At 37.4% G+C, this 13,926-nt stretch overlaps 1 protein-coding gene across 7 annotated transcripts in view; it reads left to right on the top strand.

Moving 5' to 3' along the window:
* The window catches only part of myt1l (myelin transcription factor 1 like), a 125,568-nt gene extending 113,782 nt beyond the window's left edge, over positions 1–11,786 (top strand). For 3 of the 7 annotated variants that reach the window (XM_023352838.1, XM_023352840.1, XM_023352839.1), the window contains 10 exons: positions 689–751; positions 3,758–3,826; positions 4,852–4,914; positions 5,003–5,086; positions 5,928–6,149; positions 7,104–7,198; positions 7,542–7,645; positions 7,747–7,890; positions 8,708–8,770; positions 9,125–9,265. In XM_023352838.1, the coding sequence (XP_023208606.1) occupies positions 689–751; positions 3,758–3,826; positions 4,852–4,914; positions 5,003–5,086; positions 5,928–6,149; positions 7,104–7,198; positions 7,542–7,645; positions 7,747–7,890; positions 8,708–8,770; positions 9,125–9,265 (1,048 nt within the window). Of the gene's footprint in view, positions 1–688; positions 752–3,757; positions 3,827–4,851; positions 4,915–5,002; positions 5,087–5,927; positions 6,150–7,103; positions 7,199–7,541; positions 7,646–7,746; positions 7,891–8,707; positions 8,771–9,124 lie in introns of all 7 variants that reach the window. The other 4 variants (XM_023352837.1, XM_023352843.1, XM_023352844.1 and 1 more) reach the window with 3 other exon arrangements.
* Positions 11,787–13,926: the final 2,140 nt, after the last annotated feature.

Below are 13,926 nucleotides of genomic sequence, written 5' to 3' on the forward strand. Positions count from 1 at the left end.
CTGGAGGGAGAGTGAAGAGGCACAGAATCCAAGTTATGGTCCAGTGTGAAGCCTCTACAGTAACTGATGATTTGGAAAGAGAGATGGTCTGTACAACCATCTAATACAAAATCTTTGAGCACGCCATGCATTTCTCTGGTGACAAACTTTATGGTGATGCTGATTTTGTTTCCATAGGTCTTGGCACCTACCCACACTGCTAAAGGTACCAAACTTTAGTAACCATGGAATTACTGTGCAAAGTCAATCTGTGAGCGATTGAACACGATGAGAGACACCAGACCCAACAGTGTAGAACATTTTTATTATTATTATTGAATTACAGAAATAAATTAACATTTCTATGATATTCCAATTTATTGACATGCACCTGTAGTTTCTTCCTTCATTCTGTTCAGTTAACCTCAGTGATCCACTGTTTTGCTCTCTTCCTGCCCACATTGTGTTGCTGGCTTGCTATATGACTTTTATTTAATGACTATCTGTGTGAGACATTTCAAGCTGTCAGTATCATTCCACATCAAGACTAGCCTATCTCAGGTAGCACTAGGTTAATCACAGACAGTGAAGCTAAACTGGAAACAATGAAAACCATAAAAAATAAAAATCCCCCTTTCTTCCTGTGATTTTCACATTTTCCTTTCCTTCCCCTTGGACTTAAAAAATCTATCTATTTTTCCGGTGGCAGATGTCCCACACCGGGGTGTGATGGAAGTGGTCACTTGACGAGCAATTTCACCTCACATCGAAGGTGTGACTTCCTTTTCTCCTTGTGGATTCTAAGTCTATTTTTCTTTATTGTTTTCAGCTTACCTCGACGATGCTGTCAACCGTCTGTAGGCAGGGTTTCACTGTTTTCCGTTAGCCCTTTGAATATTGAGGTACAGAAGCAAGACATAAAAAAAAAACTAGAAAAACAAAATTTCTGAAGAAATTTAGCCGGGGCCTGCCAAGGCGCGCCCGTCGGGCTTGGGCCCGGCGTCGTCACGCCACAAATCGGCGTCGACGCTAAAGAACGCCGCAACGTAATCAGTGGCACGCGGAGAACCGCAAGAACGTTAAGCGAGGCGGACGTGCACCATTCAGTACGATTTAAAATGTTGTCAAGGCTTTTATTTTGGAAGTTTTGTTAAACTTCATTTCAAAGGGCCAAACTAATCCCATGCGTAATAGTCCTTGGGTTAAAATAGTTATATAATGCTGAAAACACAAGTAGCTGATGTAAAAATATTCAAGGCTTTTATTTTGAAATTTTCAGTATGCTCCATTTTAAAGTTCCGAACTAATCCCATGTGTAACAGTGCTTTGCATGAAAAAGTCATATACGGCCAAAAAAAGCAATTACGTCATGTAAAATCTTCAAGGCTTTTATTTTGAAATTTTCAGTATGCTTAATTTTAAAGTTCCAAACTAATCCCATGTGTAACAGTGCTTTGGATGAAAAAGTCACATAAAGCCACAAACAGCAATTACGTCATGTAAAAATATTCAAGGCTTTTATTTTAAAATTTTCAGTATGCTTCATTTCAAAGGGCCAAACTAATCCCATGTGTAACAGTGCTTTGGATGAAAAAGTCAAATAAAGCCAAAAAGAGCAATTACATGATGTAAAAATATTCAAGGCTTTTATTTTGAAATTTTCAGTATGTTTCATTTTAAAGTTCCGAACTAATCCCATGTGTAACAGTGCTTTGGATGAAAAAGTCATACAAAGCCAAAAACAGCAATTACATGATGTAAAAATATTCAAGGCTTTTATTTTGAAATTATTATTATGCTCCATTTTAAAGTTCCAAACTAATACCATGTGTAACAGTGCTTTGGATGAAAAAGTCAAATAAAGCCAAAAAGAGCAATTACATGATGTAAAAATATTCAAGGCTTTTATTTTGAAATTTTCAGTATGCTTCATTTTAAAGTTCTGAACTAATACCATGTGTAACAGTGCTTTGGATGAAAAAGTCAAATAAAGCCAAAAAGAGCAATTATGTCATGTAAAAATATTCAAGGCTTTTATTTTGAAATTTGCAGGATGCTTCATTTCAAAGGGCCAAACTAATCCCATGCGTAATAGTCCTTCGGTTAAAATAGTTATATAATGCTCAAAACACAAGTAGCTGATGTAAAAATATTCAAGGCTTTTATTTTGAAATTTTTGTTAAGCTTCATTTTAAAGGGCCAAACTAATACCATGTGTAACAGTGCTTTGGATGAAAAAGTCAAATAAAGCCAAAAAAGAGCAATTACGTCATGTAAAAATATTCAGGGCTTTTATTGTGAAATTTTCAATATGCTTAATTTTAAAGTGTAAAACTAATCCCATGTGTAACAGTTACTGAGTTAAATCAGTTATATACAGCCCAAAGCAGCAAGTAGTTGTAAAGGCCAGTTCTCAGTCCTGATCTGTTTCAACTGAGGATAGATAGAACTACAACGATGCGTATTCGTAGTCCTAACCAGCAGCCAATAGCCTCTTGAGTTCCGTTGCTATGGCAAATAATGGTCTCAGCAGGTGTGAGCTCTGAGCTGTGAGCTCTCAAACACACAAGTGTGTTTGAGCAAACACACTTTACTGAAAAAAAGCATTGGAAACAAATCCTTCTTGTTCGGGAACCGTAATACATATTCGAAAAGCGTTTTAAGCGTATGACAGTTCAATGTGTCTTCTGCGATAGTCCCGAGATTCATATCTGTACCTCACTCAGAGCATTTACAGTGATGAGAGAAAGAAATGTTGTGCCCAGATATGAACCGAGGTCGGCTGTCACTCTAATATGAGCAAAAATGAGAAACTTTGGGTCGCTTAGAGGCAAATTGTGGACAAACCATAACTGGTATCGACGAGCCGTCTTCACTTTCGAAGAGATCACAGACGTATCTACAAAATGAAATTTGAATGGCATTTCTAGGTGAATTTGTGACGACACAGCAAATCCTCAAAAATAGGGTATTTCTAGGATTTTTCCCATTGAGTTATAATGGGGTTTTTTTCGTAGTTTTTTGCGAATTATGTCGCCATGTTAATCCCGAATCCCACCAAAAGTAATAGCTGGAATGGCGTGAATTTTCTGCACGTTTTGATACCTCTTTTGTAGGTGTGCACGCAGCGGTATGAGCCGCATTAACGGTTACGGATGAAAAATAAAGAATAATAATAATAAAGAAACTTTTCTTGGGAGAATAGCAATAGGTTCCTGCCATTGAAGAAACTTTTCTTGGGAGAATAGCAATAGGTTCCTGCCATTGCTTTGCATGGCAGGCCCCAATAATTAAATATTGAGCAGATGCTTATTTTGGGGTAAAGCCCTGGATTAAGTTTTTCCTCAGTGGGCCACGTTTAAAGCCTTCTAAGCTGATGTTATTTAGTCCTCCAGGCACCTTCTCACAGTCCAGTGCAGACTGTGCATTTACCATTCAAAAGGTTTGAGCAGAACTGCTGAGTGTTGCAGAGTGAGATGAGTCTGCATGGATCCTGAGACTTGTACAGCCTCTCAATTCCCAAAAAAGTTCTGACGTGTTAAACATTGTAATTTTATTTTTTAAAAACAGCTTCAATTTGTTTACTTTTAGATATTCAGAGGGTTAACATTTCTCTTTTTGTTTTCTATTATTCAACTTTTTGCACTTGCATCATGGCTTCCTTACATTTCCTGGTTGATATTTTACTCATGCATGTGTTTTTCAGAGTGGCTGCAGTGTCTTTTAATCATAGTTGTTCATTTAGAGTAATCTGGTATTCTGCTGCTGTATTTTTCAGTCTCTCAGGTTGTCCTTTGGCTGATAAAAGCATTCGAAGCATGCTAGCCAACAATGCACAAGAACTCAAGTAAGGTTTTAGATGACTAATTGATATTTGTGTTTTCTTTGACTTCTTCTTTTGGATTGATTGATTGATTGATTTTCTATTTCCATACTTATTAATGAAATACTCATTTAAATTGCATACTTTTCCAGACTACTTATGAACCCTGTTATGGGCATTTGTAGTATAAATAAACACTCAGAAGTTTTTCTTATGTGCAATGAAATAAAATTTCAAGATTCAATTTTGGAGTTTGTCTCCACAGGCCTGAGTGATCTTTTTTGTTGTATTGGAAAACTAATTGCTATACTACTGGCAATGTTTTTTTGTTTGTTTGTACAATGTAGTACATGGGATGTCAGGTAAATAGGAATATGTATGCTATCATGTGATTATTTCCCCAACTACAAATGTACTCAAATTGAAGGTTGGACATTTTTAATATGTGGTTATACAACTGCAATAAAAAGACTATTTATTTTAAGAAATGTTCCATATCTTAACAATGAGAGTTGGATAAAATGATTCTTACCAAGGGCTGATTTAGATTTTAAATTATATTCATTTAACCAAGAAATTTATAAAATGGGACATAACAATAAAATGGAAATGTGTAGGCAGAGGCACAAATTAAAAAATTGGTCTGTTTTAATTTACATTTAGACAAAAAAAGTATGTTTGCCATTCCCAATGTTTGCCAGCAATTGTACTCTGTGCACATTATCGACTAGCTTCTTGTAAGTTTCCAATTTATTTTGATTTATCTTTTACAAGGAGTTCCACAACTTAGAGTGACCTCCTTTCCATTATTCTAGTCTCTAGCTATGCTGATAGATTCTTTATCAAATTCAAGTTGGAACTCTGGTAGGGCCACCCAAAACATTAATATTACGACCAGTAAAAAGAAACGTGATGATATTATTAAAAGATTACTCTAAGTGCAAATCTGTCAGGGGTTTTAAAAAACAGTTGTTTTTTTTAAATAAGCATCATTAAGACACTGGGGAGCTGTGTTAGGCCCTGAGCCCTCTATATGTTTTGTGCCCCAGGTGTCCGACACCAGGGTGTGATGGTTCGGGACATATCACTGGTAACTACGCTTCCCACAGAAGGTACAGCTCACAGTCTGCAGATACATCGTGACAAACTCTTCTCTCTTCCTGACCATTTCAGCTTTGTAACACTGTCATTTGTCTGCAGTCTTTCAGGGTGTCCGCGGGCCAGGAAAAGTGGGATAAAGATCATCCACAGTAAAGAGAATAAGGAGGACCAGGAGCCCATCAGGTATAGTGCAGGCACAGATCATAAGTTTTTTGTCCGACCGCTAAACCCTGAGGCTGGAACTTCCTCCTGCCACCAACGCTGCTCACCCTCTACTGCCTGTGACATATGACTTTTCATTTCCTGCTTCAAAACAGATTTGATGTGATTCATAATCAGTCCCACCAAATCTTGTGCAGTCCATGCTTATCCTCCCTTTCGACCGCACACATCCCCGTAAGCAGGAATAAATCAGAATTAGTTCTAACAAGACAAATGTACCAAGAGTATAAAGTTTTAATACTAGTATCAAGGTGTAGGAGAACCTTCAGAAGTGCAAGGTTGTAGGAGTTTACAGAGAGGTGGTTCTGTGGTCTCTGGCGAATTCCTGGAGACCCTCATGTAAGTAAAGAAACGGGCGAGCAGAAGTGAAGATGGAGGCAGAGAGAGATTGATTGACTCTGCCTAAATCCCACAATGGGCTTCTGTGGCCTCATCCCTGCAGCTGCATTGATTTCTCTGGTGGCGCAGAGCACAAACAACACACTCTGTTCATTCGTAAGCTTGTCATTCTGTTGGATTCAGTTTGTCATAGCGAACCCTCTTTGGATACAGTGTTCATATAAAGATAGGCATCTGGAAATATAACAACAATCTAAAACAGACTGTTGCTGAAAACAAATTATTTGTTAGATATTTTTAAAGGTTTTGTGGGAATGAAGGCATGAAAATATATTTTGGTGAAAGCTGGCCAAAAGATATAAATCAAGAACTCTGGTACAAAATGTCACGCTCTAATTTACAAACAGCCAACCTTTTAGATGATAAAGGGAGGATTTCTGAGTCTCACTCCATCCCCTCTCAGGTGTCCGGTCCCAGGTTGTGATGGTCAGGGACACGTGACGGGGAAATATGCATCCCACAGAAGTGCTTCAGGTTGCCCCATTGCAGCCAAGAGACAAAAAGATGGCTACCTGAACGGAATCCAGTTCACATGGAAGTCTGGAAAAACAGAGGGCATGTCCTGCCCGACACCAGGCTGCGACGGCTCAGGACATGTCAGTGGCAGCTTCCTGACACATAGGAGGTAAGTCATAGAGCTGTACATCAAGTACAGCTGCATGAGCTTTGTTAGATTTAATAAAGCAGGGGTTAAGCACAACCCACATATGGAGGCCTTAGTCCTCGATGCAGCTGTCGCAGGTTCAATTCCCGGCCTGGCGACCTTTGCCGCATATCTTTCCCCTTCTCTCAGTGTCTTCCCCACTTTCCTGTCAATTCACTATCAAATAAAGGCCACCAGAGCCAATAAAACCTAAAAAAATAAAATAAAAAGACAAAATTTTTTAACGTTGTGATGGAAAAATTACATTTAAGGTCACATCTGCTAGTCATGTTATATGAAGTGCTTATGACCCTCACCAAAAGAACTATTTGGGTTACATGTAGAAGGTTGGAAGTTGTTTTCTACAGCTGCATCAGAACCAGACTGTCTCGCCCCTTGTTGTTAATTCTTTATCCTTGGTATAAAACTCATGTGTTGTCTCTGCCTGACAGAGCTTTTCCTAGACCTGTTTCATTACTGATTGTCTTACAAGCTCTCTGTATTGTGCGCAATATATGAATAAACCTGATTGAGTGATTTTACCTGAACAGTGCTTGGAAATAGTATTTTTTCCACGACAACATCAAACATTTCCTGTTTTTAGGTCATTTTCCAGATGCAGTTTTTTTTTTTCATTCACTGCAAACTTAATCATCAAAATTACAGTCTTGAAAATTTTCACTCTACTTATAACCAACTAAGAAACAATACAGGTGAAGAGAAAAAATAGAAGTATATACAACAATTATATATATTTTTTACTCTCGGAAAAAAACTCTGTTATTTAAAAAGATGCTGATTTCCCAAGCACCAATGAAGAATGTCTCTTTAAATTCATGTAAAGTACAATATAGGCAGTCTGTATTAACAATTTTCAGTGTATTTTGATGTGGAACAACATATGAAACAAAGCTTGCTTCTGGTTGCCGCCTGCAGTCTGTCGGGTTGTCCACGCGCCACCTCCGCCATGAGGAAAGCCAGGCTCTCGGGAGTGGAAATGCTAACAATAAAGCACCAACGTGCCAGCAACGGTAAGCTCCGCCACACAATGCAGCCAATCAGGAACAAGGAATATGGAAGGGTTTACAGAGCGGAGTTCCAGTTACAGATAATAAACCAATCAAAGTGCTGTGTGTGTAGGGTGAGGGGAGGCAGCAAATGAACAGCCACTCAAGGGTAATAATTTGAATGGATCCAATCTGGAGGAACAGGTTGAAATAAATTGTGCAGATTTGAGAGAAGCTATAATTTTATCATCCAGTTGCGCCACACACGTCCAAAACACCTCCCCAAAAAACTTAACCACATTTGTCATTTCTAAAGATTTTAAAATCTGACAATAACGTTGGGACTAATACTGCTGATCATCTCCAGGGCTGGATCATGACGAAGAGATCAAGCAACTGGACGATGAAATCAAAGATTTAAGTGAATCGAATTCACAGGTGGAGGCTGACATGATCAAACTCAGAACACAGGTGAGTCATACACCCGCACCCATCTTCCACGTTGAAGTCGTTTTTTTGAATCGGCAAGTGGAAACATGTAACGCACTGTGACCCCACCCTCCTCTCTGCAGATCACAACAATGGAGACCAACTTGAAGTGCATAGAGGAGGAAAACAAGGTGATTGAACAGCAAAATGAATCTCTGCTGCATGAGCTGGCCAACCTCAGCCACTCACTGATTAACAGTTTAGCTAATGTCCAGCTCCCTCATATGGTAAGGGCCACCAGGAAACGGGCGAGCCAGAAAGTCACAGAACATAGTGAACCGTAGCGTTTCTCTGTGGTATATTTTCCCACGGCTTTCTGTGCATGCTTACTCTAAAGTGTGGAGCATCGCTTGTCTTTCCAAAGGCTGAGGGGGAGTTGTGAAACGAGTTGCAGCAACTGTGAGAACTGAAATTCAGCATAAACAAAACAATATGTTGAGGTTTTGTTTACGTTTACAGGGGAGCTATGATTAAAGGACTGTTATTTTAGTGGTTGAATTCTTAGAATCTGCCTTTGCAGTCATTTTATTTCACGCTGAAGATGTTTTTGAAAGATATGATCCCAACTTTTCTATCTCCTTTGACATTTTGTTCTGTTCTCTGTCGTTCGATTTTTGTTGCTCATTTTGTTGCAGAGTTTTTAAAGCAATCACAGACAATTTTGTCCCGCTTTGTCCCTTACACTGCCATTCTTTTTATGATCATCTCTTGCGTAATAGATCTATCACTGACAAAGTACAGATTCAAACGTTGTTTGAAATGTGCAGGCCATTTTTCTTATTTTGTGTTGCTTTTAGATCTCTGGAGGTGTGCAGATGAAAGAAGTAAAAAAAAAGTATTTTTAATCTCCCTTAAATCACTATAAGGCTTTGTCCTGATTCCTCGCACGGCTTTTTGTCTATGTTCAAGTTGCATTTTTTTTGCTTTAGATCAATAGCATTTGGCTGGTTAATAGATACTGCCATCTAGTGTTTGATTTTAGGAATAGCATCTTGTTTGAACTTGTCCTGCTTAAAGAAATTTCTCTTTCTTGACTGCCTGCAGAAACCCCTGACAGAAAAAGAGCTTCCTCTGAGGAATAACAGCTGCTTACAGATGCACCAGCAAGTAAGTATCTCGTGTGGCCGTGTAAGAAGCTTTTTCCTGTTGTGAAATTGAATGTTCTACTTTGTATCTTTTTCTTCAACAGAAAAACCAAGAACACATGAAAATGTATTCATAGTCCATGAGCATTTTCACATTTCGTCATGTTAGAACCACAAACTTTAAAATATTTTTGTTTAATCTTAAGTGATAAAACAAAGTTTAACTGTCAACTAAGTGCTAGTGAGGGCCTGGTAAACAACACAATATTTATTTTATGTTCTGGTTTGCAAAACCCTGGAATTGCAAAAAGGGTGTTTTTAAAAGTCTAACGAAACTTTTAGCGTCACTAACGATTTTTTGTCTTTGATCATGCAGGAGTCATTAAGTGAGCAGAACTTTGACGCCTACGTCACCACTCTTACGGATATCTACACAAACCAAGACCAGTACCAGAGTGTGGAAAATAAAGCTTTGCTCGAAAACATCAAGCAAGCAGTTCAAGGGATTCAAGTGTAACATCTCGGCAAAGGAACACGTTGGTTCTCCGCAACAGAAAGAGACACAGGCAGTGACGGTTTGACCTCCTAAGTTCAGTGCAGTAATTTGATATAGTGTTATATATATTCTGAATTCTGTTCTTTGGAGAAAAAAAGAGGTATTATGCTTAAAAATACCTCAAGATAATTTCTTTTTTCTCTTTTTTTTTGTTTTTGAGTCTTGCTTTTGAGGAAGAGCGTAAAGGAGTAAATCGCAAAATAGTTTTTGAGGACATTTACATTTTGTACGTTTTCATATGAGCTGACATAGTGTCATGTAATGTTTCTAGCTGCTCATGTATGCACATTTTTAGTGTATATTTCTGAACAGTAAGCTAACGAAAACAGAGGTTCTTTTTATTGCTCGAGAAAACAAAGCATTTCAGACAAAAAAAAAAAGTAACGACGAAAAACAAGAAAAAACTACAAGCAAGGAAGAAGCTTTTTATTTTTAGTGGATGATTCTGGACTTAATGAACTGAGATGATTCCCCCCTCCTTCTTTATCTTCTTCTTCCTGCGTGTAGATTGTCAAATAGCAAGAACTGGTTTGCGAATTGCTTTATTTTCTACACAATGCTTGAGAATCATTTGTGCTTTGTTATGATGAAGAGTAAAGATGTGTCACTGTAAGTGGGGCCATTTTTAATCGGTGCTGTAAATGAATTCTGGGAAAGAGAATTACCTGATGTCTGTATGAATGTATGAAGTTATATTGTAAACATCATTACACGGAAACCCGATGGTGGAAATCCCCTCCTCCCTCATTACTGTATCTAGCAGAGCCAATTTGCATGTTCTCATGCTCATTCCTAAATTAGTTGGAGGTAGAAAAGATGTGTAAAGACAATGACCTTTAGAGGCAAGATTTTAGCCTTTTTTAAGAATCAAATCTGATCAGTGCTATGTTGCTAGGATCATGAAATGTCTCAGCAATATTTAAAAAAAAAACAAAATCATTTGTTTAAAAAAGAGGTATATGCGATGCAATCTGCAAAAGAAAAAAAAAAGGTTGGGTATATGCAATCTCTTGTTTATAAGCATAGCGGGGTAACATGAATCTTTTTAATATAGCCTATGTAAAATATTGATTTTTATACAAATCTTTTAATACAAAATGTCTTTTTAAAAAAGAGGAGGGAACCTGGACATTGTGTTTTAGGAGCAAAAAGTATATGAGTTGAACTTTTTTTTTCTGTACGACTTTGCACAGGGACACCTTCGTTTCCATGTTTTGATGTTGTTACAGAAGCTAAACGCAGTTACCCGAGAGCCGGAGGAGAAAAGGTTTTGTAGAGAGTATTTATAGAGAGCGGGACTTACAGGGTCGCTGTCCCCACTTATGTGCCAGTAAGACTATTTGCACTTCTCCTTGAAAATATTATCCTTACATATGGCGGCGTGCAATTTTTCCAGGTGACCTCTTCGGCACACGATTGGAGCAACCAACCGCTTGGAGCCACTGCAGGTGTGGATTTCCTCCCACTGAGAGCAAAAAGAGAGAAGGAACAAGGACTCTGAAATCTGACAGAAGGATTATAACCTTAGCAGTTATATTTTAGGCTGTTATCAATTGTAAAAACATTAAAATTCTTTCATTTTTTTGCTACGTTTTAGGAAGATGAAGTTATCCCCCCCCCTCAGCAGCACTTTATATCTAATCACTGTACAAAGAATTAAATAGTCAATCAGTTCAAGGTTTGAAAAAGAAAAACAAAATAAGCAGAGGAGGTGAAAGCTTGGAGACCTTCACAGACTAAAAGTAGGCAGCCCTCCATTCCGTCACCGTAGTTGTTAGCGATCATGTTCAGAATTTGCCTTTTCGAGAGCTAATGCAAAAAGGTGCTCGTGGTTCACCTGATTGAATCTCATCTATTGTACTTTATGGGTCCCCACTCAGGACTCTACTACCCATCATCCATGACTGCATACGCCTTTTTCTCCACAGCATCGTGTCTGCAGCTTTTGCCAATATAGTAATGCTTCAGTAGAGTTATAGCTAGTACCAGTTTTTGAATTAATTCTCATTAACGGTGAAAAATGGACAAAGGGACTTTAAAGCACAAACCAGCTGCTCATCAGACGTTGGTGCATAAATAATAAATCTGAAAAGAGTTATCTGTGACTATCTATAGGGACACACAAGAGGTTTGTCACTTATTTAGAATGCTGAATTTTCATATAAATTATTGTGAATTCTTTAGAGTTTATTACTTTCTTCAAGCCGGTTCATTTTGAGGTTGAGTTCAGTCGCCATTAACAAAGACAGGATTTTGTATAAACTATTGTGCTCTCTCTGTGGAACTGAAGTTTGATTTATTTTTGTACTACACAGCATGGATTTGTTGACATTTTAATTTTGCTATAAATGTGTGAGATCACAAGTTGCTGTGATATTTCATTTATAAATTGTGAACTTTGTACAATTTTTGTCATGCTGGATGTTGACACATCTTACTCAGAATAAAGAAAAAAAAAATGTGTTGCCAGAGGCCTGTAAAATACTTTCCTTTGTGTCTTCATTATGAAAAATCATTTTAAGGGCATCCTGTAGTTGTGCAGGTGTGCACACCACAAATACTGCTACGGATGCTTTGATAAAATGTGTTCAGCTATAGTGAAATGGATGAACTTGGCGTAAAATTCAGCTATTTCAGTAGATGTTTGATCATTTGAATGGAATTGCTGTAATTTGAAGAAGGTTTATAAATGAGCAAAAGGATCTTGCTGTGCTTAATGTACATGAAAGTCAGGAGAAAGTGATTTTAAAAATCCCACTGTGTTCTATACATATACAATGATACCGAGCTAATTATATTTGGAGAAAATATGTTAAATCGACATGCATAAGCTGGACATTTCTCCTAAATTGATTGAAGATGGCATTGAGACCAGCAACACTTCTGAAGGGGGGCTATCAGAGTTTCTGACAAGAACTGGATGTGTTTGACTGCAAACAACAACAATGTGTCCGGTATTGTCACTATGGTCTCGGAACAAAAGCTAATAAAGGCTTAATTTCTCATCAGTCCAGTACATCTAAGCATAATTCACTTCACCAGAAGAAAATCAATAATAATGGCCTAGCCAAACTTACAGATGATAGAAAATGTGTGAAGTTACTTTATAAACTCTGTGAACAAAAGAGTGTTTCACCTGGTAGACTTAAAGTATACTAATACATTAAAATAGCAGCTAATCATTTGAAAATGTAATTCATTCTTCTTTGACGATAGACTTGTCAGTATCCCACATCTCAATGTGGACGTTGCCCACTCTAATCACAAAGTATTAGTATTATTGTGTTTGCTTACAGATTCAGGTTGTTGTATGTTTTAATTTTTCCTAATTTTTTTTCTTTTAATTTTCTTTTTCAGTAGAGTTGAGAAGGATATGTGCCAAAATTAAGATGGGGATTTAAAAATAAATATATATATATATATATATATATATATATATATATATATATGATGTTCAAATGGTGGTTCACTCACAAATACACATTTGTGAGTGATGTGTACTCTATTCCACATCACTCACAAATCCACCTGTCTTCAGTGCTGTCCAGTTAAGTCTATCTACAAAGATAAACATTAGCTGGATCTGTTTGATGAATTAAAATGAATTACATCCTATTAATCTGTCATGTTTCTTCAATGCAGTCAAAGCTTCAGTGAGAGGGGCACTCAGTTTAGCTACAATCTGCGCATTTACCACTAGATGCCACCATTGTGCACGTTTTAATTAATTATGCCCCCAGCTGAAGGCAGATGGAATAGCAGTTGCTTTCTTTTCACACACATTTTTATCATGAGCTGTAAAAAAAAACAACAACTGGAAAGCAAACACAAATCAATTCTGTATTCTATGTTTTTGTTTGTTTTCAAATGTTAAAATTTGAATGTGTGACAGACTGAAGTCGTAATGTTTCAGAAGAAATGCTTCTAGTACTCAGTACATGACGGTGGAATTGTGAAGCTGGAACTCCTCATATTTATTTGGCACCCTTCTGTATATAAGGTGTAGAGACTAATCGATTTGATCAAGTACCCTGAAAAAAATGTGATTAGCTCAACAATGTTTGAGGATATTTGAGGATATAAAAAAGACTAAGATCACAATTTATAATATAAATCACAAATTCATTTATATTACAATATTTTCATTTGTCACTGTGTGAAAAATGGAGTACACCCTGAGCAGGATGCCAGCCCATCACAAGAAAGATTTTGTGGGTTTAGTATTTTATATATTTTGTTGAGTTGGGTTTTTATAGGTGTCATATTTCTGAATATATCTTAGGACTTTTTTGTTTCTTTTGTTTGGTTGAGCTGAACTGATATGCTGGACTCACTATTGTCTCAATTTTCTGTACTGCTGCCAGACCCTCTTTGATTAGATAGCAGCATGATTTGAACTAATGAAGCAATTGGTGTTTTATACCCAATTAGCTAAAAATAAATGTCACCTCTGACAGAACAGGGAGGAGAGGGCCAGTGATGTAGACAACAGTTCATTTGGTTTTGGGTGCACTGTTGACTATTAAGCCTGAAAGTTGACTTCCTCCTGCCTAAATAGCACAGGACTTCTCTATTTAATTGGCAACAAAGAGCAGTCATAAATTATTGTTTCATGGCTTATG

The sequence above is a fragment of the Xiphophorus maculatus genome, chromosome 19 (genome assembly GCF_002775205.1).
Source record: "Xiphophorus maculatus strain JP 163 A chromosome 19, X_maculatus-5.0-male, whole genome shotgun sequence".
Lineage (NCBI taxonomy): Eukaryota > Metazoa > Chordata > Actinopteri > Cyprinodontiformes > Poeciliidae > Xiphophorus > Xiphophorus maculatus.